This window comes from Scardinius erythrophthalmus, assembly GCF_964197995.2.
Source record: "Scardinius erythrophthalmus genome assembly, chromosome: 16".
NCBI classification, from domain to species: Eukaryota; Metazoa; Chordata; class Actinopteri; order Cypriniformes; family Leuciscidae; genus Scardinius; species Scardinius erythrophthalmus.
This window is the reverse complement of record NC_138236.1, coordinates 9,665,770-9,693,751: the sequence shown is the minus strand read 5'-3', so window position 1 is coordinate 9,693,751 and position 27,982 is coordinate 9,665,770. Positions and strand designations below refer to the sequence as shown.

Here is a 27,982-nt window from a genome sequence, read left to right as displayed (position 1 = left end):
AGCCTGTATAATTATGAGAGCATGCAGGCCTGATGGCCCCGTTGTGGCCTGTTAGAAAAGCCTGAGTAAGCTGGATCAGGACAACACGCGAGAAAACACACACCTACAGCAGATGGAGACAAGAGAGACGAGCAGAACGACTACACAATGAAAGTCATACGGACGAGTAAATGATGAAAGAGCTTGCATTTTAGGATGAACTCCCTTTAAAGCCCATGGTGCAGGTTTTTTTTTTATAAATATAACCTTATATGAAAATACCATATGAAAAGTAAATGCAGGATTAAAAATTGTTTTGCAAGACATAAGGGCGCAAATTCAATAGAAAACGTGACCGTTTCCTTGACCGTGCCGAAAAAGCGCTTTTTTTCACCATCGCGTCATATGACGTCACATGAGGTAGTCGTTTGGCTCTGCGTTCGCGCTCAGTGCAGAGATAGGTTGGTGTTCAGTTGGAGCCCACTGCGCATAGACAGGTCGAAACGACGTATTTTCTACGTCGTTTTTGCACGTCCAATTTTGCTCCCCTTGAAGGTGCAGACTGTGACGCCAGATGACGTCTTTTTCCGACGTCTTCCGCACGTCTAATGTTGACGTCCGTCCAAAGTTCGTTTGTGGGAAGAAGGAAGGAGACGGGGTTGGCTTGCTGTGGATCGTGTGTTTTATTAGATACTGTGCGTCTTTTCCAAACAATAATCGCGCCCAGTGCGCTCAATCAAAACGCGCTCAAGAAAAAAGCCACACACACACACACACACACACACACACACACACACACACACACACACACACACACACACACACACACACACACACACACACACACACACACACACACACACACACACACACACACACACACACACACACACACACACCCCTTATTCTTGCTTTCCCTGGGAATCGAACTCGTGATCATAGCGTTACAAACACCAATGCACTACTGTTTGAGCTACAGTAGCACACCTTTGTAGGCCTCTCCAGTTATCACCTGATGCTGAGACGATCAAATGGAGTTTTTGGAAAATGATCTTAAATAATTATAAATAATCTGTAGGCCTATTCGAATATGTATTAATCATGTTGATAATGCGCGAATGAGGCGTTTAGCGCGGTGCGGACAAGCGAATGAGGCGAATTGAGCGTCTGGCGCGATACGCGCGAGTGATTTGAGGGTGAGAGAGCGAGAGAGAGTGAGATAATTCTGATTAGTCCAGAGGATATATCGCGTTTAGGCTAAAAATAGGTTCGGCGCATTTTAAACAAGGAAATAGAGATTTGGCATGAAACAAGGATGGAGCGAATAGGTTCAGTACACAGCAAAATGACATGACAAACTCTTTTTTTTTTTAAATGGCGTTTATTGCGTTAAAAAAAAATAATCATGTAAATTTCCTGCACCTGTCATAGACGTCCAAATGACGTCCAAAAAAAATACCCAGTTCAAAGGTCCAATGTTGAACGTCAATATAACGTCCAAGTTGGGTAATCTTTGGACGTCCAAATAGTGGACCTAGTTTGGACGTCGAAAAAAATTACCCAGTTCAAAGGTCCAATGTTGAACGTCAAAATGACGTCCAAGTTGGGTCATGGTTGGACATCCAAATAGTGGACCTAGTTTGGACGTCGAATAGATGTCCAGAATTGGTCATGGACCGACGGACCCAATATAGACATGATCTGCACGTCTATCCGACGTCCAATGTTTAGTGGGAGCGGTCATGATTCACTGTGTTTTCGGTGCTTATTGTATTTCAATTAATCATCGTCGTGGTAAATGATTGTGAATTATGGCCTGTCAGGACATCGAGTCCACAGGTTTCCGAATAAGAAAAAAGACGGTGCGATCTTCCGTGCCAGTGTGCGTTTTGTGCCGGGTAAGAGACGGGACTTCACTTCTGCTTCTGCTTTGAAAAACGCGGTAGTGTGTAGCGTTCACTATAGACCGAATGATTATAATCCCGGCGATATGTGCACACTGTCCCGGCTCATTCATCGGGTCGCCCGGTGACGGCCCGTCGTCAGCATGTGGTTCCGGCAGGAAACATGACGGTCACGGATCCGTTAGATCACTTATTGTACATCTGTTTTACAAAATGTGCCTTGTCTTAATTTAATTCATTAACATATCCTACATAAACTTGTAATGTAATGCATTTATGTGTTTGCTATTAGTCTGCAGCCGACACTTTTTATTATTATAAATATTATTTAAATTTTATAAATATTATGTTCTATAATTCATTTTCAATCTGTACAAACCGACTTTAATGTTTGTGTTGGCGGTTTCTAGATATAAAGTTTTTATACAGTAAGACAGTTGTGATTGTGATCATTTTTTTATTCATCGTCACCAAATAGGTTAATTCAAAGCCTTTATTAAGTCCCTCTTCCTCTGGAAACTGTCTCCTAATGGCTGACACACACAACACATGCAGGTAAGGGTCTAAATACTAGCTTTGCTATTGCCTGATACATGATGATAATAATCTGTACAATTTAGGGCTGGGTATCGTTCAAAATCTTTCGATCCGGTGCCAATTTCGATACCTCAGTTTCGATACCGGTTCCTAACGATACTTTTTTCGATACCAATTTTATTAAATCCTTTTTAACAAGATTACATAACACATTACCTCAGAAAAACTTTGGTTTTATTTTTTCAGTTTGACTCATGCTCCTTAGCCAGTGCACAAAGGAACAAAAAAGCACAAAGGAACAAAAAATGTTTTATAAAGAACTCATGCTCACCTAAGCTGATTTTTTTTTTAAATACAGTAAAACTTGTAATATTGTGAAATACAGTAGTATTACAATTTAAAATCTTATTTGAATATATTTCAAAATGTAATTTATTCCTGTGATGTCAAAGCTGAATTTTCAAAATCATTACTTCAGTGTCACATGATCCTTCAGAAATATGAAAACAGTTTGCTGCTTAATATTTTGGAAACTATGATAATTTTTTTCATGATTCTTTGATGAATAGAAATGTCAAAAGAACAGCATTTATTTAAAAACGAAATATTTAGTAACATTAGGCTACACGTTTTAATGTCACCTTTGATCACTTTAATGCATCCTTACTGGAAAAAAAATTTCTGACTAACCAACACATTTTTGAACGGCAGTGTAGGCTACATTCAGTAGGTTATTATTTATTGCAATATTAACACTGTCAGAGTGATCAACAAGGTATCTCTTCATTTACCAGTCAAAGACGGAGCAACTTTCTGCTCTTATGTTTACTCCGTGCACTGTCAAGGTCTTCATCATATCTGTCACGGTACCGGTCATGCAGCAATTATTTTACCCCAAATACTGCATCGCGCGCTGTTGGCATCGAGCTGGAGAAATGTACCCACACTTTTGATCGACTTTTCCCCATCTTTAAGGTATTATGTGTGTGTGCTCGCGTCTCATATGAATATGTGCGCGGAGAGTTTGTGTGGAACCGAACAACATGTCATTTTTTCGATACTCGATAGTATCGAGGCAATTCGGTCGGTACCTAAAAGTATCGAACTCGGTACCCAGCCCTAGTACAATTGTGATCTGATCATAGTGTTATAGGCTACATATCGTCGGCTAAAGCTAACACTGTTCTCTTGCCCTGTTCTCCTCACACCACAACTCACCGTTGTTCTGTCTAAACCTGGCCTGTCCTGCTCACTTGGCTTCATATCAGGCTCATAATTATAGGATATCATCATATATATCAATTAAATATGAATTATATATATCATACGAGTAAATATTTAGGCTACAATTCCCCCAGCTTTCCGAGCTGTCATTGCGATTCATTGTTTACTTTGACCGCTCTACCTCATGTGACGTCACTTCTGGTTCGGCGGTTTTCAAATGCGGAAGTAAAATTTTCCTCACAAAAACGACTCCAGAAGCCTAAATAGCGTTTTATAAGTATATGTTTATATTTAAATCTAGTTCCTACATTATTTTTCTATACATTGGCTCACTGGGTACTCTAACCTGCAACATGCCCTTTAAGAGACAAAGAGCTCCTTTTCTTTTCCTTTCTCTCTCAAATAAAACATAAATTTCATCTGTGTAAGAAGCATAGGTGTGATTCATGTGCATAATGCTTTTCTGTAAAAGCATAAAGCAGATTGGATCTCTTATGTCTGATGTTTTAATAATGCTACACCTGTTTGAGAGAATCTTCAGTGCACAGCAAGATTCAAGAGGAACCACTTGTGCAAAACAGTTATTCTACAGGCTTGTATGATCCACTTAGTAGAGAGAGAGAGAGAGAGAGAGAGAGAGAGAGAGAGGGATAGAAAGATGGAAAAAGAAGGATGGGAGGAAGAGAAAATCGATGAAATGCTATTTTTGAGCTTTAAACCTGGATATCAATACATGCATGGCTCCTTTTCAAGGCTGAATGCATTATCAGTAGGCTGGCAAAGATTGTAGCAATATTCCTGACTTTAAAGTGCACAATATCACCTCATTCTCACTCTCTGCCTTCTATTTCTCAAAAGAAGCTTTTTCGTTTTTTTTTTTTTTCAAAATGGCTTTTTAAAGGGATAGTTCACCCTAAAATGAAATTTCTGTCATCATTTACTCATCCTCATGTTGTTCCAAACTGGTATGACTTTCTTTCTTCAAAGAAACACAAAAAGAGAAGGTATGAAGATGCGTTTCTTTCTCTCTTTCACACAGTGAAAGTGGATGGGGACCAAAAGGACAAAAAAAAAAAAAAGGACCATAAAAGTATAGTAAAAGGGGTCCACATGACTTATCCGCTATATTTGCAGTCTTCTAAGCCCCAAGTTTGCCTTAAGTCAGGAAAATTATTCAATTTAGGTCTTCACTCTCCTTGGCATTTTCATGAGAGATGTAGCGATATATGATTTGCAAATTTTATTTTTTTTTTTGTCTAATCATTTTAACGAATTGTTTGATCTAATTAACTTCACCCTCAACACCCTCAAATGATCCAGTAGTCTTAATGTTTTCAACATTGATCATTCTAAGAAATGTTTCTTGAGGCTTGAGCATCATGTGACACTGCAGAAATAGAAACCAAGTGACTGAAAAAATGCTTATTGCTTGTCACGGTCGCAGCTGGAAAGGAACAACTCAGATTTACATGGAAGATATTTTTATCGCTTGTCGCTTTATCCCGTTCACCAAGTTAAGACACAGTGTAAAGGTAAAGACAAGATCGAGTTGGCCAGGAGTCTGTTAGTACTGAGAAAAGACAGAGAGAGAGAGCCTTTAAGAGAGAGAGAGGTATAGATGAAGTCATCCATCATCCCTCTGTCTTTGGGTCTGACACCGAGCCTCACGCTACACCCCACAAATCACACAGCAACTGCCAGAGTTGCAGGCTGCCCTCTCCAATCTCTCTCTTCCTATTCTCTCTCTCTGTCTTGTCAGTTGCTTTTACACCCCCCTCCAAGCCCTCTGCCTATGTCTCCTTCAAACAGAAAACAGACACACACACACGAACATACTGCATCCAACAGAAATCACACATTCTCTCTCTCATCCACCTTAACCTCTCCAGCTCTCGCCTTTCCCTTCCTCTAAAGGAAACAAGAAAGCTCCGCGACAGCAGGGGAACAAACACCAAGCACATTACTGAGGAAAATACCCTGAGCTTTGCAAAACTACCCCATTAAACAACACTGTTTACACGTTATTTTTGTGGGCGTCTGTGATATAAAGCATTTGTCGCTTTTAAAGGCGACATGAAATCAGAATTTACTTTCTTAATAAATGTCTCCGGTCGTTTTGTGCATTACTGATGAGTGTTACTTAAAAAAAAACTGAGTTGAATACAAAATAAGCTCAATCGACAGCATTTGTGGTATAATGTTGATTACCATGGAAAATACTTTTAGATTATTTCCCCTCATTTTCTTTAAAATAAGCAAAAATGGACTTCAACAAAGAAAAGTGAATTGGGACCATTTTTGGATAAAACTTCTTATTTGAGACTTATTACTGTACGTTGTCATGGCAACCATGTTATGAAATTGTAATAAATTAGTTAGTAATCAAATTTTCCACCTTAAAAATTATATAAACAGATTTACGTCTTGTGGCTATACCAATTTCACCAAATCCCCATTTTAGCTTTTTTTTAAATAAAAGCAAGGACAGGTGGACATTTTTGTTGTAATCAACATTATGCCACAAATGCTGTAAATTAAACTTGCTCAGAACCCAGAATATTCTATTAAAGAAAAATCTATCTGCACAATCTAATGACACATCTGGCCTTTGAAATTATTTTTGAATAATAACCAGTAATATCATAGCCCAATTTTCACAATTCAATTAAATGCGTATCGATAAAATCAAGTCCCGCCCTACATCATATCTCACTAATATTCTGTATCACTCTGAAATACGTCAAGTAATGCAAGTTAAATGTGTTCTAAATGCTATCTTCATTATAAATGTTTGTCGCTAGTATATGCAGCACATTCTGCTGCCCTGTGGGAACTGTTTTCTTCTGGCACATCAGGCTTAAATTAAACCTTAATCAACCTATAAATCAGATCCTGTCATATGAAGCTGATGAGCAGAGCGACTCAAAGTGGGGAACGTGTACTTCTTCACACTAGAGGTTTAGATCGCGTTGTACTTGGAGGTTTAGCTTTCTAATATATAAAGCTCGGCAGAGAGCTATACAGGTGTAATTATGCTGTCAAAATCAGAAAATCAGAACATATTTAATATTAAAAGCACAGTTCATTAAAAAATGTGTTTCTGTCATTTACTCGTGTGGGTTTGAAACAACATGAGAGCAAGTAGATGATGACAGAACTGTCATTTTTGGCTGAACTATTCCTTTAATATACAGCTATATGGAGAGAGACCTCAGAGCAATGAGATTTTACTGTGGATGGAGCTGTGAAAACAGACACCAAGTGGGCAACAAAATGTCCTGATGATTGTCACTTTGTCGCTTTGCACCTGGTTAGGATGTAATATTGTTAGAACACACTGTATTGTTGACACTTGCCTGGTACTCCTGGTGGGGTTTTGAGGAACTTTCCGTTGAAATGTTGAATCACCACATCACATTTCTCAGTGGACTCCATTCTGAGACAGAAAGAGAAACAAAAAGAAACACACAGCATTAGGCAATCAGAATTAAAGTCATCGGTCATGACTGCAGTGAAAACATTGACAACTGAACAGATTTAGCTTTTTAAAACTCTGCTTTATGACTGTTTCTTTAAGTACGGACATTTTTGGCCCTGTGGACATATAGAACATTCTCTATTAAAACACACTTTTCATACTCTCAACAGTTTAATTTGTCTATAACAATTATTGTCTATAATAATTTCCACCATTTTTCAAATTATGTATTTTGATTTTGTTAGACAACATTATGTAGTGTATGACTCCTTTACCTCATGGCTAGCTTTGTATGTATAACAAATACAGTTTAATAATAGCTTCACATTTTTAATAATTTGACAAGTGTATAGCTACAGCTTGATAAGAAATTATGCAAAGCAAAAATATTCTGTAATGTTTTCTTTACATATTACATGTCTCATATTTCATGTAAATCATGTAAATTGTTGTCTCATTGATAAACAAGTACAATCACTTTTGGACCAAAAATATGATGGAATATCAATCAATCAATCAATCAATCAATCAATCAATCAATCAATCAATCAATCAATCAATCAATCAATCAATCAATCAAAGATTGAATAAATGAATCAATCAATATGTCGTTTATTTGACTATGTTTAGAACATATTTAAAGAATATAAAATATATTTTATTTTAAATCAGTAATTAATATTTCTATACAGAATTTTGTTTAAGATTGAAGATCTGTCTAAGTCAAGGGTAAACCAATATTTTATAAATTGATAAATATAATAATCCAAAATAAGTGATAAAGGCATGATAAAAAGTTAAAAGTTTTAATGTGATACACACACATATATATATATATATATATATATATAGTTGAAATGTGATATATATAATATATAAAGTTGAAATCTATTAGTATTAACCTCAGGGACATTAAAACTCCTGTAATTGAAGAAACATCCTTATATGTTAATTTTGAGAATGAAATGAGAGGGATAGAAAGAGTGAGAGAGGGAAGATAAAGAACGGCAGGGGTGTTATAAAGTGTTTGTTTCGGGCTGCTGGGAGTCTTGATTTAGTCTGTGCTCTCTGGAGTGGCTCCTCTCCTCTGTGCGGCCCCATTCAGCTCTGCTCACCCAATCATGGCTGAACGGCTAATTGCCTGGCTGGCACAATTGCACACACACACATATACACACACAGCCTCTGCTGGGATCTCTTACACAGCCAGTGACCCTGAAAACCAGCCAACCCACCCCACACGCGCCACACAAGAGGGGGGGAGGGGGTGGGGGTCAGGAAAAGAAAGAAACTAAGGGATGTTTTTATATGTGCCCTCTTGAACAAACGCTGTCTAGTGTTGCATGAGCCAAAGAGAGGGTTGGTTGTCAAGGTTACCTGGCGAAACCGACCCCTCGACTGACCCCGTTGGCGTCTCGGAGTATCCGTGTGGAGATGACATGTCCGAAAGGCTTCAGCATGTTCTCCAGCTCTTGTTCATCCATTGAAACCGGGAGGTTCGAGATGTACAAGTTAGTGGGGTCCTGTTCTTGTTGCTGTGGAGAAAACAAATACACACAATCTGACATTAAAAATCATGATGTAGTCGCACATTCAGACTTTAAATTATAGGCATAAACAACCCATTTAGTCAGGACGTGGCCTTCTGAGTGACATATCAATTGACTAGGGGTGCAAAAATCTGAAATCAGACTCAACGAAACAAACTATACAGGTGGAAATGCCTTGTTTACTTGCTACAAAGTGTCTCAGACAAAACTTTGAAATGTCTTTCTGAGATCACAACCATCCTAGGAGTATTTTGGTCTAATCTTCTATGCTGCAATGGGCGGCATGAGAAACCCAGGACGGTGAGGAAAAAGAAAGAGTGAGCTGTTAAAGCTGAAAGCTATGTTTAAATGAAGACCACAAGATGCTGGAGGGCCTTAACTGGATACATCACTACCTGTCTCTCACTCACGCACTGGTGTTGATGGCCTCTTCTAGAGACACTGTGCGGCTGGCTAATGGGGGTCTGAGAGGACAGAGCACACGATACAGACACTGGATGGTGGTTGTTGAAGGGTGTGTGTGTGCGTAAAGACCAAAATGAGCAGCATTAAAGCACTAGCACACTAAGAGAACATACTGCATTTGTCTCTTTGAAGCCCAGGCTAAAATGTGCAGAGGAAAATCATAAAAAAAAAAAAAAATCTGGACCAAGAAATGGCATATCCATTAACACTTAAATGAATACCTCGGGTCTTTAGTGACCCGGGACGTCATTCACTACACTCCTCCTCATTCATTTTATAAAGTTAGACATAAACCTTCTTAGTATTCCTCAATTACTTCATTATAATATATCCATTATAAATATAAATGAATGCCTGCTTTCCCATCAATTTTATGTAAAAATTGTATAGGGTCGCTAACGACCCGAGGTGTGTAACAGTGTAAAGTTTTTTGTATAATTTGACCAAATTACAGCTTGAAATAAAACAATAAAATGAAATCATATTTAATCTCAAACTTGTAAAAAATTGTCCTGTATATATAAAAATATTTAACATCAAATAAGTACTCTGAAGAAGTATATATGAGTCCATGTCAAGACATTTACTGGCTCTCGGATGTCTGTTTAATGGCACAAATATTAACAGCATCTCCATCTTAATTGGTTGAAAGTGGAAGACCGGATGATTGAAGCAATTTTACAAGCAACATGAAAGATTTTACAGTTTAAAATTCCATTGGATTGGTACAATCAATTAAAATGCAATTTAGGCCCTTTTTACACCTGGTATTAAGATGTGTTGTTGTCGATCGGATCACTAGTGGACCACACTTAAATACATATGTAAACAGAGTCTAAAACGTTTTGTGCTTGTCCACTTTCAACCACCTCCAGAGGTAGTCGAAAACGCATTCGTTTTTTTGTAGTGTAAACGTTCATGTGGTAGAATGTGTACAAATAGCCACAAAAGACCGCCTACTGTCCACCTACTGACCTAATGCGTAAACATTATGTGAAGCTCGCTAGACAGACGGGATTTAAACTTAGTCGGGTGAAGACCCAAGTTTGGTTTGAAATCCAAAAATTTACCAAGCACAATGTTCTCTCACCATTCCTGATTTTTAACAAGCACGCACACACGACACTAGCGTGGTCCTGTGGCTATCAGAGCAGAAACAAAAGCTGATGCTCTCTGTATGTTTTTCCGTTGTCTCCGGTCACGTTTCTTTTCGTCCAATTGATTTAGAGATCTGAAATACCGCCCATAAAGAGATCAGGACAGAAGTGGTTGAAAGTGGACAAAAGAGATGGATTAAAATGCCAGGTGTAAACGAGGGTGCGTCTCCTTGTGTCTACTTGTGATCCAATTGACCAAAACACATCTAAATACCAGGTATAAACAGGGCCTTAAAGTCATATACATATGCCAGTGGACAGGCAGATTTTCAATCCCCAAAGCAAAAACTAATTTCCTTAAACGTACAGTAGTATAGGGCAATGAAAACATGTAATTTTCTACCATTGTCATCAATTAAAATAACAGGTAAAGGCACACTTGGATCGATGCATTATAAGTGTTAGACCTTTTTTTTTGTACATTCACAGATTGTTGTAATGTTGAATATAGGCTATGCTAAGCGTGTTGTTTTTGGATTCGTTATTGAGAGTATTTTTTAATGTTTTGTGTGTGTTTTTTTTTTCCTTTTTTGTTTTTAAGTGTTGTGTGGACCCCAGGAAGACTAGCGGTGCTCTTGGGCATAGCTAATGGGGATCCAAATAAACAAACAAACAAATAAATAAACTTAATTTAATTTATAACTTTTTGCAATGTTTTTTTTTTATAATAAAAAAAAAGTTTAATTTTTAAAGAATGCATTATTATTAGCTAATATTTATTATAAAAAACTAGCAAACTTTCTAAGACCACCTCATTCTTGAGGTGTAGTAACCGCTGCGAAAGAAAACATCCAGACGGGATGGGCTGTGAATCTATAACAGAACCAGAGTGAGAGAAAAAGAATCAAAAACAGAAAGTGTTGGTGGGCCAGCAGAGAATGACGGCGACCTGCTGGTGAGTTAAGGAGTTATCTGACATATGAGCGTGTGTGCAAATATTCCATTTGTGAAGTGTGAGGCCCTTCCCTGCAGGAGCCCATCACTCTTTTATTAAGTGAAAGTGATTAAAAGAGCAACTGTAGTTGCTTTATGATATCTTCTCACACACCAGATGTTCTCTATACTCACATTCCCTGGCTGAGATCCAAAAGGGTTATTGAACACCCCACGCAGGGCATTACAACCGGCGACATTATTAAAACCGCTCCAAAATGACCACTACTGTATAGACAAGAAAAGGTTTGTACAATATATAAAACTGTTTTATGTTTATCAAACTAAATAATAAAACCATAAAATGTTAATAAGAAATAATAAAAAGTTAAAATATTTAATCATGGAAAGTTTAAGCAAACAACAGCATATAAAGCCCTATTCGGAAGGTAATTGTTTCTCAAGGTGACATCCATAAAAGAACAATTTGTATGGCTCCTAGTCCTTCGTGATAAAACTCATGCATTTGGATGACTATCATGCAGGGGACAGTTGCAGAAGTGGCTAATGCAATCTTAAGAAAGACAGAGTATTCTGAAACATTTATAGCCTACTTCTCTAAAACTGCACATACACTACTGGATTTTTTATAACTGATAAAAAATTAAAAGAGCTGATTTCTATTTTAATATATTTTAAAATGTAATTTATTTCTTTAAGGCAAAGCTGCATTTTCAGCAGCCATTACTTCAGTTTTCAGTGTCACATTATCCATTTTCCATTTCTTATTATTATCAATGTTGAAAACATTGTTGTGCTGCTTAAAATTTTTTTTGGGAAACCATGACATTTTTTTTTCCAGGATTCTTTCAATGAATAGAGTGTTCAAAAGAACATTTATTTGAAATGGTAATCTTTTGCAAGATTATGGGCCAGATTTACTAAACAGGGCAAATGAGCGTGCGAGTGCAATTCCAAAACAGCAAAGATGGAAGTGAAAAGTTCTGAGCGTGATCTACTGACAACACACACATTAAAGAACACAGACGCAGGCAGATGATTTAACGCAAATTAGCGTCTGGTTTAAGGCATGGTTTGTTGAGCAATAAAATAATGCCGCAAATACCAGTAAATCGACTAGCAAACCTTGGTAAATCACCTTGCATGATTCATTTAAATACTGTCCTCCCATAAATTTTGCGTCTGAAAGAGAAACTCCTACAAAAGCATATGCAATAAGGTCAGCCGCAAAAATAACCGTGTCCACGCCTTTTCAGTGAAAAGATAAAGTATAAAGTCGGCAAAACCTAAACTCCAAAATTATCAAAAATATTTATTTTTAAGACAATTATCGCATAGCGTATGTGACGTTTCGAGCACGCAGGCTCTTCATCAGACAAATTGACTACAGATGTGCAACCCTTTATATCTCCAGGTGATCACATGTCCAAACATCATGTTACTCATCAATACAACAATACAAAACGAAAAAAGAAAAACAAATATATATATATATATATATACACACACACAATATCTAAAAAACTATGCAAAATACAACAGTATCATTATTAATATGCACTTCAAAAAACACTTTTCTTGATACCTGCAAATATACATCAAAATAACTAAATTAAAGTAATCACTCCAAAACCGTAACATGCCTTTTCAGTGCTAATTTTTCACTGCATGTCTTTAGTAAATTCTGTCAGTAGTTTTTTTTTTTAACGCCAAAGGAGGGTTTGCGTTGGCGCAAGCTATTAGTAAATCTGGCCCTATATGTCTTAAATGTGTTTTGTTTTTTGTACAATTGACTACATCCTTGGTGAATAAATGTATTAATTTCTCTAAAAAAATAAAAAAGTTAAATGCCCATGAATAATAATGAGATTATGTTGTGGCGAGACTGGATATGGAAAGAAACTGTAGCTTATAATTTTCTCCTAAGAGATGGGAAAAATATTGACATTTCCAATTCAGATGGCAATAAAATCACAGATTAACACCAATATATGTTGATATTACCTAACATATCCATGTAAAAAACGTACCGCCTAATTAAGGTTTAAAACTGAATCCCAAAAGATGTGGTTTAGGGTTATTCTGGAAATACCTTTACTTTAAAGGGGTTATCCACATCACAGTGGTACTCCACCCTCTTTATTAGGCTAAAACATCTATTTAATTGTATTAGAGCCAAAGCCTAAGAAATACAAAAGAATAAGCGCTTAGCGAAAATATCTCATAAATGTGTCACTTTCGTCAAACCTGAGAGCGGTGGAAGAGTGACAGGCAGGGGCATTACGTCTGTGATGTGGATGAGAAAATACATTTGGAATCTCAATATAAAGACAAGGGGCTGATTTTCTAAAGGACGGACGCTGTGAGATGTATGAATGATTTATGAATATGAAATGAAAACACCGGCCCTTCCTTCAGGCTCCGAACAAAACTGAAAACAGAGCTCTGTGTGTGTGTGTGTGTGTGTGTGTGTGTGTGTGTGTGTGTGTGTGTGTGTGTGTGTGAGAGAGAGATATATACCTTCAAGGATCGGTATGTTTCCAAAATGATTCAGTATGGGGGACAAGGCCATGTTTTTGTTCCTCTGGTTCTGTTTTGAAACGTTAGATGAACATATGTATGTGGGTCTCCATCATAACCTGAGGACACAAGGTATCCAGCGCTCTCTTTCTCTCTATGTAAGCTCTAATGTTTTTCACCTTACAGTATGAAAAGTGGTTTTGTCTAGGTCATGCTGAACAGAGATATTGAACTGATCATATTACACTCCTTAGATGTTGCCTTTGAAATCCAAAATGAGACAGTTTAATGGTTATGGATGATGGGCAAAACAAATGAAATCCACAGAGAGATAATGTGTGTCTAGTTTTTCAAGTTACTTATACAGTATAAGTAACTCATCAGAGGACTGAGAACACGTGAGCAACTGTTCACACACACATACACTCATGATTGTTTCACTATATTAGTGAGGTATAAATTTCAGTATTCCATGATTTTATATCAGGTAAATGATATTTTCTATTGCCTAAACCAAACCAAACCCTACCCCTAACCACAAGCCTCACAGAAATAAACTTCAAATAAAAAACAGGTTTTGGCTGATTTATAAGCCTTTTCAACTAGCAAGGACCAAAAATGTACTCGCTAGTCGGTTGTCACTATATTTAGCTGAATAAGTGAGTACATTTGGCCCTCACAAGTATAGCCAAACCTGTACACACACACACACACACACACACACACACACACACACACACACACACACACACACACACACACACACACACTAAACAAATGGCCATTGCACTCTGTGATGTAATTACATAATGTTAAAACACTATACAGTCAATTCCTAGTTCAGATTCCTTATTTGGAGGCATTTGAAAGGAATATAAAGGAACAGAACAAAATAAAAAATAAAAGGTTTCCTCTAATTGAACAGAATACAATTAAGTTAAAATAAAAATCTTATTCTAATTGCACAGAAGAGAATAAAGTGAAGTCAAAGAGAAAATAGAAAACAAGATATAAATCATATTTACTGTAATAGTATGGAATAGAATAAGTTAATAGTTTTCTAAAATATAGTACATTTAGAGAATAAATGAATATTATAAAATATGACATTATAAATAAACTGATGTTCTGAAATTCTGTATTGTTTTTATCATGAACAGATAAATAAGCAGATTATAAATAAAGGGAATAACATATTTATTATTATAATTTTTTGCTTGTATTTATAATAAATATATATATATATATACACATATACCCCCCCCCCCCCAAAAAAAAAAAAAGGTAGATCTTACATAAAGTGTGTGTTCCTGGTCTGCAGAGTCAAAAAAAAAATAAAAAATAAACACAAAGAAAGAAAGAAAAGTTTATTGTCACTACAGGGACTAAGAAAAAAAAGAAGAAAAAAACATATTTCCGTACAACACAGTGCAACAAACAGCCAGAGTTCATTCTGTCCTTGTTGCTGCCTTTCCCAGAACTGAGCGATGGGGATTTCAGCAAGCATCTGTGAATGTCATACCAATCCACATTTCACCTAGACCTCTGTGCCTCCTGTCGGACAGCTCTGGTCCCGCTCTAATCGTCACGAAACAGTCAGTACGCTCTGTTTAATTCTCTCTAACAGGAGCTCAGCAAAAAAAAAAAAAAAACATGCTTCATTCTCACAGATACTGATGAAGGAAAATGCCACTCTTGCTGATGGCTGTATAAATAGTTTTTAAATGCTTAATGAACGTAACATAAATATTTAATAATATCTAAACCGTTTGGAGCCCAGGAGTCTCGTTACAGACTTTATCTGCAGGAGAGGCAAAGTCAAGGGTGGAACCTTTCATGCAAACTAATGCATCTGCATGGACTGTCTAAGGCAGTCTGAGGATTGCACGTCTGAGACAGGTGTCCAAGGTCTGTCCGTGCTGTCTATGCTCAATATTTCTTTCGGGACTGTACTCGGAATGGTCCACAGTACTGGAGCAGCACTTCAGAGTATCAGCATTCCAGAGAAAGGAGAGATTAAACAGGGCTGGGAAGCTCACACACATTACAGCCAGAACTAACAGCCCAGCCAACGGGCCTGTGCTCAGCTGATTAGCCCATAGGGACAGAGAGCTCTAGTTGGAGCCCCGCCAGCAAAGGCCAAAGGGAGGGTTGGGGAAGAATATAAGGCTTAGAAGAACCATTAGGATGTTACAATGACTGTTGTTTAAAAACGAATGATAAAATCAATACCATCTTTCGATTAACACTGTGGGACCATATAAAGAGTCGTTTGTCACTAAACCAGCAGGGTGATAAATTTCCATCTCATTCCCTCTTGAAATGATGTCTTTACATGATGCTTAAACATAGCCAGAAGGTAGTGCTGGAAAGCGATCACTGGGTCTTACTTAGAACCAGTTTAATATAAAATAATAAATGTCTTGCTCAAGGACATGATAGCGCATCTTTCCCCACATCTTTCACTACTGCACTACCTTATATGCACCACATAAATGCTATCATGTAACATGACAGCCACCCCAAAGCAACCTACTCTCTCTGACAATCAGAGTAATTTGCAGGCCTGAGTGACAGGCTTCTGTCACCATTGGGTGGTTAACAGGGCTGGTAAAAGATGAAACCTCACTAATGCCATAGATTGCCACTAAATTGATGCCTGCAGTCTTAATTGAAGTTGCCATCAACAGCTGTTGCAATTTAGAGTTAATCACTGCATCGGGGCTGCTGCTCCTCATTTTAAGAGGATGGAGGGGGAAAAAAAATGGGCAGCGATAATTGCAACTGCAAGTGGAAATGATGAAAAAACAGTAAGAGTGGATTTTAAGTGTTCACATCCTTCAACATGCACAGATACCGATGAAAAAAGTATGTGTATGTGTATGTGTGTGCGGCCAGGTGAGGTCTTATTGTTCTTGAAGGTGCAAAGGTGCTGAGACTGTCAGTGTCTTCAGTGCAAACGCAGCTGAATCCCAAAATGGAAAACGCTAGTCTCCTCTAGCAGCATGGTCGCTGTGGTGGGATATCACACTTTACAACCCGGTTATTCTCTCTCTCCTGCTGTTTTTATTTCAGATAGGGTTTTTTCTTCTACTCCCTCTCTCTCTCTCAAGGGTTTCTCCACAGCTAAATGACCACCATAAAGATTAGCAGCCCATGACCTGAAAACATGTGTATGACTCAATGTCTGTACAATCACCCACAACCATTTATACAGTAACTCAAGCTCTGTTACAAAACCTTGTCAGCTCCCTCGCTGCCTACTGCCTATATAGAAAGCTGCCTAATGCAGTGAGTGATTTGAACCGCACTACATAGGCAACAACTGTTGACCACAGAATAGCACTCCATAAGTGCACAGGTGTAATTGAGGGGTAATTGAGAAATCCAATATCCTTGATCTTTTAACATATAAGATGTCATTGTACTATAAAAAATCCTGTAAATTTTAGAACCTTAAAACATCCTTGTTAGTCCAACTTGTTAGTTGAAAACAAGCTGCCAAAAGGACATGCTTTTGATTTTGTCACATGACGTAATAGTGCGATGAAATATCGACTCCGCAGAAGATCAACGACTACTTCTACATCATTGCCTCTTTAGCCCCTCCCACCGATTTGCACGTCATATAGTAGTAAATACAAGTAAGACGCAAACGCAGGATTACTCGAGCAACAAAATGATAGACATGTCTCTGAGGATTGTCAAGAAAAAACAGTTTTTACATTGCCTTCCATGTGATTCTAACATTAAGAAAGCGTGGATGAACTTTATTTTAAATAAAGTTCCAGATCACGTCAGTAAGACACAGTTTGTTTGTTCGCTTCATTTTACTGCAGATTCGTTTTTAAACGACACTGTTCAGCGCAGGCTTATCAGGGAGACTGAAAATAAAAGATGATGCAGTGACGACTACATTGGATCCGACAGCAATATAACAACACAAGTGTGAGTAACAATCTTTTTACTATGTGTCACTATTGCTTTGTCTGTTACAGATCATTTGATATAAGTATTTACACTCACCTAAAGGATTATTAGGAACACCTGTTCAATTTCTCATTAATGCAATTATCTAATCAACCAATCACATGGCAGTTGCTTCAATGCATTTAGGGGTGTGGTCAAGGTCAAGACAATCTCCTGAACTCCAAACTGAATGTCAGAATGGGAAAGAAAGGTGATTTAAGCAATTCTGAGCGTGGCATGGTTGTTGGTGCCAGACGGGCCGGTCTGAGTATTTCACAATCTGCTCAGTTACTGGGATTTTCACGCACAACCATTTCTAGGGTTTACAAAGAATGGTGTGAAAAGGGAAAAACATCCAGTATGCGGCAGTCCTGTGGGCGAAAATGCCTTGTTGATGCTAGAGGTCAGAGGAGAATGGGCCGACTGATTTAAGCTGATAGATGAGCAACTTTGACTGAAATAACCACTCGTTACAACCGAGGTATGCAGCAAAGCATTTGTGAAGCCACAACACGCACAACCTCGAGGCGGATGGGCTACAACAGCAGAAGACCCCACCGGGTACCACTCATCTCCACTACAAATAGTAAAAGAGGCTACAATTTGCACGAGCTCACCAAAATTGGACAGTTGAAGACTGGAAAAATGTTGCCTGGTCTGATGAGTCTCGATTTCTGTTGAGACATTCAGATGGTAGAGTCAGAATTTGGCGTAAACAGAATGAGAACATGGATCCATCATGCCTTGTTACCACTGTGCAGGCTGCTGGTGGTGGTGTAATGGTGTGGGGGATGTTTTCTTAGCACACTTTAGGCCCCTTAGTGCCAATTGGGCATCGTTTAAATGCCACGGCCTACCTGAGCATTGTTTCTGACCATGTCCATCTCTTTATGACCACCATGTACCCATCCTCTGATGGCTACTTCCAGCAGGATAATGCACCATGTCACAAAGCTCGAATCATTTCAAATTGGTTTCTTGAACATGACAATGAGTTCACTGTACTAAAATGGCCCCCACAGTCACCAGATCTCAACCCAATAGAGCATCTTTGGGATGTGGTGGAACAGGAGCTTTGTGCCCTGGATGTGCATCCCACAAATCTCCACCAACTGCAAGATGCTATCCTATCAATATGGGCCAACATTTCTAAAGAATGCTTTCAGCACCTTGTTGAATCAATGCCACGTAGAATTAAGGCAGTTCTGAAGGTGAAATGGGGTCAAACACAGTATTAGTATGGTGTTCCTAATAATCCTTTAGGTGAGTGTATACTGTGAATAATTGAAATTTGCTTTCCTCTGCTTTGGCATTTATGGGGTTAATGTGGTGGCTTCACCGTTACAGAAGAATGCACATAGTGAACGGCTGCTTTTTTTAAATCTAAGCCATTTGCTGTAATCCTGAATAAAAGTTTCAGTGAGCGAGATCTTCATTCGTTGTGTCATCAGTAAGACATGTTTCATTTCCTTTAAAACAGGACAGGAAGTTTTTCACTTTATCGAAAAGGATGAACGATGAATAGCCTATTAGAATGACAGCGCGACAAACAATGGTACATTCATTCATAATTCCACACAGCAAGTTATCCTGTCAACTATAACTGTGGTAACTCTTAAAATGTATTTGTCACAACCAAGACTTATAAAGCATATGTAATAGCCATAAATGTTTCACAATGTTGGCAAATGTTTCAACAATGTACCGGTAATGTACAATATTTTTCTGCTTTTTAAGCTTTTAATACAATTCCACATATATAATGGTGGAAAACAAAAGGTATGTCCCATTTCGCACACTTCACTATTCAATGCTGTGTTGTAGTATAAGCAGTGTGGGTATTGTGGTCACAAAGAAAACTGCAACAAAATGTTGAACGCTTTTATGCGCTTGACGTTTGCAACTTTCTCTACATAGCAAGAGGGCAGGAGCACCCATGGTTATTATTACTAAATAAAACTACAACTATTAAAAACACTTTTGTTAATTGAAATAAAGCTGAAATTAATTAAAAATATATTTATTTTGTGCAAAAAAAAAAAAAAAAGAGAGAAATTGTGCCTTAAAAGGTTGAAGCATTAAAATTACTAACCGGAAATAAATCAAAACGTAAACAAAACTAAAACAATAAAAATCAAATTAAACCTAAATAGTAATATTTAAAAAATATGTCAAAAGCACATAACAAAATTACAAAAAAATAAACAAATTAAAATCAAAACTGAATGTGGGCTGTAATCTAAAGCGTTACCAAACTATAATTGAACACAAATAATACTAAAATAACACTTGGTACCAACCCATAAAATGGATTTAAAAGGTTATTTCCTTCAGCTAGAAAACAGAAAATGCAAAAAATGTTGTAAAAAATAACTGTTTACACTCTAGGTGTGCTAGTACACAGTACAATTTCAGACACTGTGGAGGTCTCTTATAAGACAGCATAATTACGTTTTTTACCCATCAGGACAGACTTTAAACCCGGAACGCACCTACAATACCCTAAAAATGTCCTGTTTAGAAACAGAGCACCAGTCTCTCTTTCGCACACACACATACTGCGGCACTCAGAAGCTCATGGCTCTCCTCCCCATGACATCCATCCATCACTCTCATTTTTCAACAATGTTTACTGGGAGCCAAATGAATTTATGATGCATTACCTTGTTAAAGAGGCCCAAGCAGAGCGGCCATATTTGTTGTTTGTGTGACTCACTGCATTTGTGTGATGAATTTGTGCATGTAATTTGGTGTATAATGTTTATAAAAGATTAGGTGTGTTGTGCTCAGTGCATGTTTGTGTGTTTAACCTGCTTCACAAAAATTGGTTAACAATTCAAAAGGGCTATGTGTGTGCGTCTTTAGCGATGCATTTAGTCTGGAGTAATCCATCACAGAGCTGTAGCAGCATGTCATGGGGTAGAGCAGTGAATTATGGGTAGCAACAAACACAGGCTGCCAGCAAAGCTTGAATCAATCTCAAAGAACTCAATCTCGAAAAAACAAAACAAAACAAGAAAAACAAAGAGAAAGAACAGAAGACCGGCAGGATACAACGTCAGATATTTAGTCTCTTTGTAACCATAAGGTTTAGAGTCTGACTGGACACCAAAGTTAAATGCTTTGTTCAAACTAGAGAGCTGCCTCTGTGAGCAGCATCATAGGCGCGTTCTCAACGTAAAGGGTGTTTCAAAAAGTAAGCAACTTTTTAGGGCTGTCGTGATTCTACAATATTTTTTCCTCCTAAAAAATCCTCGATTGCAATTTACCGATTAACCTGAAAAATACTGAAGTGGTGCATTCCAAGGACGAGAATCCATGAACCCCATTATTAGACCATTTTTAAAAACTGCACATTATATTTAAACCATTGCACAGCTGCTGTGAGATTTAATACAGTTGGCTGCTTCCTCTTACAAAAAAAAATTTCTTTGCGAACTCTCCATTATAATGTGCCTAGTTTACAAAACAATCATCCGTCAAATGCTCAGAACAAACATAATCCTACGACGCCATTAAAAATAAACCCTCCAATTGTTTCCTGACGCTGGGATTCTTCTGAAGTCTGTACAGACACAAACGAGCTGTTTTGCAGCATAATTAATAAATGCTCTGTTTGTATAATGCGGACGACATTTTAAGTTCTAAAACTTCATTTCAGTAAGGAAGCAGCTTTAGAAGGATCACTAGGTTTTGGAAAAGAGCTAAAGTGTGAAATCCCTGATAAGAAAGTACAGATTTGAATGCGGGGTGGTAATTTTATGAACTACCACCTAGAGATGGTTCTATGTAATGCGTATACGACTATGTTTGACCCTAAACTGAACTGCAGTCATGGATAAGGCTCAGCATTAAAAATATGCCCTAAATGTTCCCAGAGAAATATAAAAAGAGAGTAGGACAGATAGAGGGAAGAGCGAGAAAAGGCAGAAATCATTCTGACAGCTCTGGGTGAGAGACTGCATCAGAAAGCGGCTTTAGCGGCGGCATCTTGACGAACAGATGTGGGAACATTTAAAAAACGAGACCCTGGGAGGCCGTTTATTTGATGTATTACTGGGACACCAGCAAAAAAGCAAAGCTTGTTCGGGAGATCTAAATGAAATGATTTCCTAAAGCGAATCATAGCTTTTTCTTACAGAAGGGATTATTTTTTGGAGTTATGCTATCGAGATTTTTCTATTTTCCCAGTTTCTTGCTGTGAAAATGTGCAGAGCCACTATGGCTAAACCATTCAGGATTGTGTGTATGTATGCGTGTGTGTGTTTGTGAGCAAAATATCTCCACAAGGGATAGTAAAACCTGAAATCACCAACAGCAGCCAATGGTCCCCACAAGGAATGAAGCTTAATAAACATACTAAATAATGTCTTAATGAAAATCTAAAAATGCAGAAAGTTGAGAGTGCAGGTTGGGATATGATATAGAAAGTACAATTATCTCAGAAAAAAACACATTCTAAAACAACAGGAGTCAGAGGAAAGTCCTACTTTGTGTGTGTGTTGGTCTAAGAGTCTTTATTGACTGTGAAATTTATTGTATAAGAACACTAGACTTATTTTTACATATGAATATTAAATGCAAACGCAATAACAGCAAAATTCTGGTTACTGAGGATGATCATCTAGGGGGCATTGATGTAAATGAGGATGCTGTATTTTATTTGACACTAATGAAAGTAATGCTGTGAGGAATGAAAGTACAGTTTGTTGAATATGACAGACTATCTGAAGGTCCTGAGTCACAACACATGTTTAATCACTAAAAATACTAGTGAAAATATATTGTCAACATTTCCTCATCAGAGAGATCCAAAACTCAAGTACACACATTGAGTGAGATTCAATGAACAAACTGTACTTCCTTGCCTTAGACCCTTGTTTGCTTCAATTTATAATATGCTGTATTCTCAGTGATTTGATAACCACTCCAATAGGAACTTGAATTAATCTTTCAGGGCAATATTTTATAAATCAGATTAACTGGTTCATTAAAAAGATTCAACTCAAAAGAAGGATTCATTCATAAAAAGATCTCGAGTCACAAATTTAGGACTTGAGATTTGCTTGACTAAATGAAGAAAACGACCTTTAGAAAACTGACATTAGCACTCGCAAACTCGCCAAATGACGGTGGATTTCAGCAGAGGCGTGCAATGCAGTCACTCCTACTAGCCACTTTGGCTGGCTGAATTTTATATATAATATGTTTTAAATTGTAGTCTTTTACAAAGGCATCTGAAATGCCTTTCTTTACTTTAGCTTCTCATCTGGGTGATGCGTGTTCCAGTAGCGTCGTCATATCTGGCTATAACATATAGCCTATAACACGTTTTTTATTTATTTATTTTTAGCATTTTTGGGAGGAGTACAATTTACATATGTGGTTTCAACAACCAGATGCATTTACACTTGTCCAGTTTCGTCTGGAATGCGTCTCAGACCTCCTCCTGAAGTGGTTTGAGCGATCGGATTCAAATCCGTCTTGAATGCGTTTCGGAGGGCATTTACACCCGGTCTTTTCACGATCGGATAGCTATCCGATCTGAGAAAACGCATGAAGTGGCCAGGTGTAAACAGCCCCCATGACAAAAACATACGCACGAAAGCCGAAAACAAACGCTGGTTGGCCTCTCATGTCCAAATTTGAGGAAGTGGTGGGGGAAGTGACGTATGCCATAAAGCAGTCGAATTTTGTAGTTCTTTTTGTGCTCGGGTTACTACCCGAACCCCGAAGTTACGTAGTGCCAGTAAAAGCAATACAGACCCCGTCAGGCTATGGCAGACGTGTCATTCAACCTATTGTAAGTCGATGTACCATCACAAGGGTCTTGGAAATATATTATGAAGGTTGAACAGCTACATAGTGTTCCTTTAAAGTGACAGCAGCCTAATGTACCTCCTGCCAAATTATGAGATAATATAAAAAATGTCTATATGGCAGTTTTTCCCCATGGTATCGATGTCAAAATTTTAATAAAATGATTCAATATACACCTTTAATATAATACATTGTATCATATTGACGATGAACTGAGGTCTATTCTGTAGGAATTCACACTCACTCAAAATGTGGTGCTGGATTCCACTCTGATCTCATACTGTCTCATGTGGCTATGAAGTTACTACACATGACATCACAAGCTCATAATACGATATTGTTTCCCATCACAGCATCCCAAAAAGCTACCACAAAGCAAAACAGTGTCTTTAAATGTTTTGTTATGGCTGTTCTGAGATCATACAGCTAGTGAACCTGTCACCACTGCTCTGACTCACAACTTCTACTACACATACTACTCACAGCCTCCTAAACACCCCCCTCCTCCTCGTCTCGGGGCTGTGATCAAGTCTAATGGAAGTCAGCTGGGGCTGGATGTAATTGGGCAGGAATGTAGACTGGGCCGAGAGGCGACAGGACTTTTCCACACCACATCAGCTGGTGGGAGGAGTGGTAGAGGCGTCTGCTGGGGAACCGCGCTCTCTGCGGACCGTTCTTATCCGCTCCGTGACTGAAACAACATGAGAGAAGCATCTGGCCGGACGCCCTGTTCCAAGAGTGCCTCGCAAATAACGTATAATAATAAATAAATAAGCCTTGGCGAACTCCGTTCAAGTTATAGATAGCGTAACAGTGACTGAATTGCCTTTGCCACATCCACAGAAAGGTCAGTAGCCTCTGAAGAGCTATTCAGATCACAGAACCGACAGAAACTGAGCAATTATGAGAACAGTTTTCACATTCAGAGAAAGCTACACTGTAAATACAGTATTAAAGTACATTCTTGGCTGCTAGTTGCTGTAGTTATTTTGTCTTTACAATAATACTTGTAAAACATATTAATTAAATAACTGCATTCAGTGAGTGAAACATATATGATTGATGATGTTAGCTTGCAAATAATGTAAATGCAAGGTCTCAGATCAGCCTTAAAAGACTTCAATCGTTACACTAAGTCAGTTTCCCAGTGTTTTCCCTGTGATGGACTGAGTAACAGAGCACCAAATCCCTTGAGCCGGACACCTTTTGAGGCTTAATAAATGAGCGGCTGATTTTATCTGTAAATGTAATACGGCAGGAAGCAAAGGCTCTAGAGTGAAGGCGCATCATGGCTAAGCTAAACAAGAACGTCCACCTGAGGATGTGTTAGTGTCGGATGCAACATGAGCTAAAGAACAGGCCTAGGGGCATCTCTGCATTATCACTTTGTTCTACATATTTTAAACTGACAATATTTTATGCAAGGTAGTACTGCAAAAACTTTAAGATTATGCTAGCTGCCAAATACCTCAAGTTTCTCATAAATGGGAAATTATTTTGCATACTCTTGCATTAATGATTTTAGAACACTTTTTTTTTTATTTTGTTGCAAGTTATTCTGAAAAAGTCAAGAGCAACAATTGTGCTAAAGCTAAATAAGAGTTCTTCTGGCTTCCAATGCAAGTATTACTTGACCAGGGATGTGCAGCACATTACATGAACAACTGCACTTTTTTAATTTCTTAATTGCAACAAAAATACAACCAAAAAAGTAGCTTAAGCACACATAACTAAAAAAAAAATAAATAAAAAAATTACAAAAATTTAGATTTTTACTGCACTGAAATTTTTTGGGGGATTTTTTAGGTTCAGAAAAATACTAAAATAATGTGCATTTAATTGTAATAAAATACTCAAATAAAATATAAATGCATATAATAAATTGTAATAATTAGCTGTTTCCCAACAACACTGAAAACAACACTGTCACCATATAATATCCTTTTATAAAAATAAATAAAAATAACATTCCTTAAAATAGTGAGACAAAAATTTAAATAAGGGTTTGTATGGGTTTATCAACTACAACAAATCAAGATTCAATGCCAAAATGGTTTAATTACTAGCTAGCTAATAATAGCTAGTATAATTATATCAATAACAATATACAAATATGTTATTATTAACTTAAAAATGTTCTACATTTAGCCTTTTTAATTTTTATGCTAATTTAATCTTTAAAAAAAGAAAAGAAAACAGCCCATTTAATATTTTTTATATTAAATTTTTTATAACGTTTAAGCATCTTCATTTACTGACGATTTGTTAAAAAGAAAAAAGTTCCTGTTTTTTTTTTATTATAAAGTGTCATATATTCCATCAGGATGGAGGACAAGGCCCCTTCAACATCAATCGTTATTATAAAATAAAGTTTTAGGGAAAGCCTCAATACTAAAAAAAAAAAAAATTCTGATTGTACTTCATTGCAAAGCTCAAATGTACACAAATCCACTCAAAAGTTGAGGAATTATTGTTCTTTAAATAAAAAGAAAAAGTTATTTTCCTTTAATCTCAGGTAAAGTTCGTAAATAGCCGCTAACTTGCCAACAGCGCAAGGGGCTTTCAGAGTGGCGGGCACGACACCTGGCCACAAGCCGAGACTCTGTTGGCCGAGGACGATAAATGATTCATGCTGTCTAGGTAAAAGAGGAGAGCTGTCTCTATCTCGGGGTCTCTGGCACTGCCAGCATCTGCAGGTAGCCTTGTTATGCTAATGTCTTGGGAGGCTCTTTGAAGCCTCAATCATCTCCAAGATGGTTGATGAGAGAGCCTTTTTATGCCTGTCCAGAGGGACTCATTAGCTGAGAGATGGGGGGGAGGGGGAGGGTTGGCACCCCGAGAGGGAGGGAGGGTTTGAGTGAGCAAGCGAACGAGCAAGGACTCAGGAAGAATGGCGGAGCTCACTCTACACAGACAGATTGCTATCATACGACATACTGGCACGTATACAGACTGAGTTGAAGATGTCTGTTCTCAGTGGACCGCCGATGCTCTCATGATGTGGGGCCAAGAATAAGATGAAATGAGATTCTCAGCTATCGCTCCCAAAAACAACACCATTAGCGTACGCAAGCGGACTAAATGTTGCCAGCCATTGACTGCGTTGTTTGTTCTAGTATTCAATAAGGTCAGTTCAGGTGAAGGATTTTTATAGTCAAACTCAAAGACCCTTGGATTGTGCCGGAGCGCAGAGGATATATTTTCTTTCACTCGCAAGAAGCGAAGTTCTCTGATTGGTCTGCGATTCGGGATTTGGCAAGGGAGGAAAGTGGGGGAGAAAATAAAGAGAGAGAGAAAGATCTGTGTGAAATCGCCTCAATCTCTGCTGCTTTAATAAGAAGCCCAGAGCCAAAGGAACACAGCCTCAAGTTCCACTCCATCGCTACACTTAATAACTTCGGCCTCCACCGTGGACAGAGAAAAAACTCACTATCCTCCTTATTCCGGTCTCTTTCTGTCTCTCTCTCTCTCTTATATAAACACACACACATACCCACACGAGCACACACTCAGTAACTCTGTGTCTTCCAGGGCGCCTGGATTTTTTCATTAAATAAATGCAATAACCAAAGAGTCTGGTGGATTATGACTGAAAAGCACTTTTTGAGATATGAGGGTAAAAATTAATAATGAAAGTTTTTTTTTTTTGAGAAGGAAAGAGTGAGGGAGAGTGCAAGAGAGTGAGTTGGAGAGAAAAAAACAATCACAGTCAATGTACTTGCAGCTAATGGCATCTCGAGTCTGCTCTGACATCTCTACAGGGTTTGAAGTTAGCCGTGAAAAACTCAATAAAAGCTTAGGAGAGGTGTCAAGCTTGCATCAGGCTACAGACTGTCCCATAAGTCTGTAGGGGTTGTATATAAAAACATCATGCTGTGGATAAGGTGGTCTTTTCAAAAGATATATCCGTGGGATAGGCGTCTAGATCTGGAGACCAGTGCGACATACATTACCTCATTAAAGTGTGGAATATTCCTCATGTTTGCTCATGCTCAAGCTCAAAGCTCATGACAACCATAAGCTCGTGGACATATGGATAATGGCATCATCGAATTTGCACAAGCAATGTCAACTGTCACTACATACTGTATGAACAACCATTTATCAAGAGTGTCTGTTCATAACGGTTATTTCATTTGGGTTACTCTAAATGCAAACCATATTCAGACTCTTGGGAGGAGTGGCTCACATATCTGAAGGGCACACACCTATGTAAATATCTGGATATGGTGAGCTGTGCGAAATCTGTTCATGTAAAATATCGAAGAAGAAAAAAACACGGTATAATTTCTTTTATATATAAACAAGAATGCAAATGTGTGTATCTTTATGAGTCTTTCTCTAAACCAAATTGACTGTCTTTGAGTGAGTTATGGAAAATAAATGTTCTTATTTATTACAAAATGTCTTAATTGTTATCTAATTCATCAATATCATAATGGCATTGTTGCATCTCACACTCTTTATACCTGTCAACAACAGCCT

At 37.9% G+C, this 27,982-nt stretch overlaps 1 protein-coding gene across 5 annotated transcripts in view; it reads right to left on the bottom strand.

Annotated features, from left to right (window-relative positions):
* The window catches only part of rbms3 (RNA binding motif, single stranded interacting protein), a 151,713-nt gene that overhangs the window by 36,688 nt on the left and 87,043 nt on the right, over nucleotides 1-27,982 (bottom strand). For all 5 annotated transcript variants that reach the window (XM_081389112.1, XM_081389114.1, XM_081389113.1 and 2 more), the window contains exons 5-6: nucleotides 8,500-8,657; nucleotides 7,001-7,080 (exon numbers count right to left, since the gene is read on the bottom strand). In XM_081389112.1, coding sequence (XP_081245238.1) covers nucleotides 7,001-7,080; nucleotides 8,500-8,657 — 238 coding nt within the window. The remainder of the gene's footprint in view (nucleotides 1-7,000; nucleotides 7,081-8,499; nucleotides 8,658-27,982) is intronic.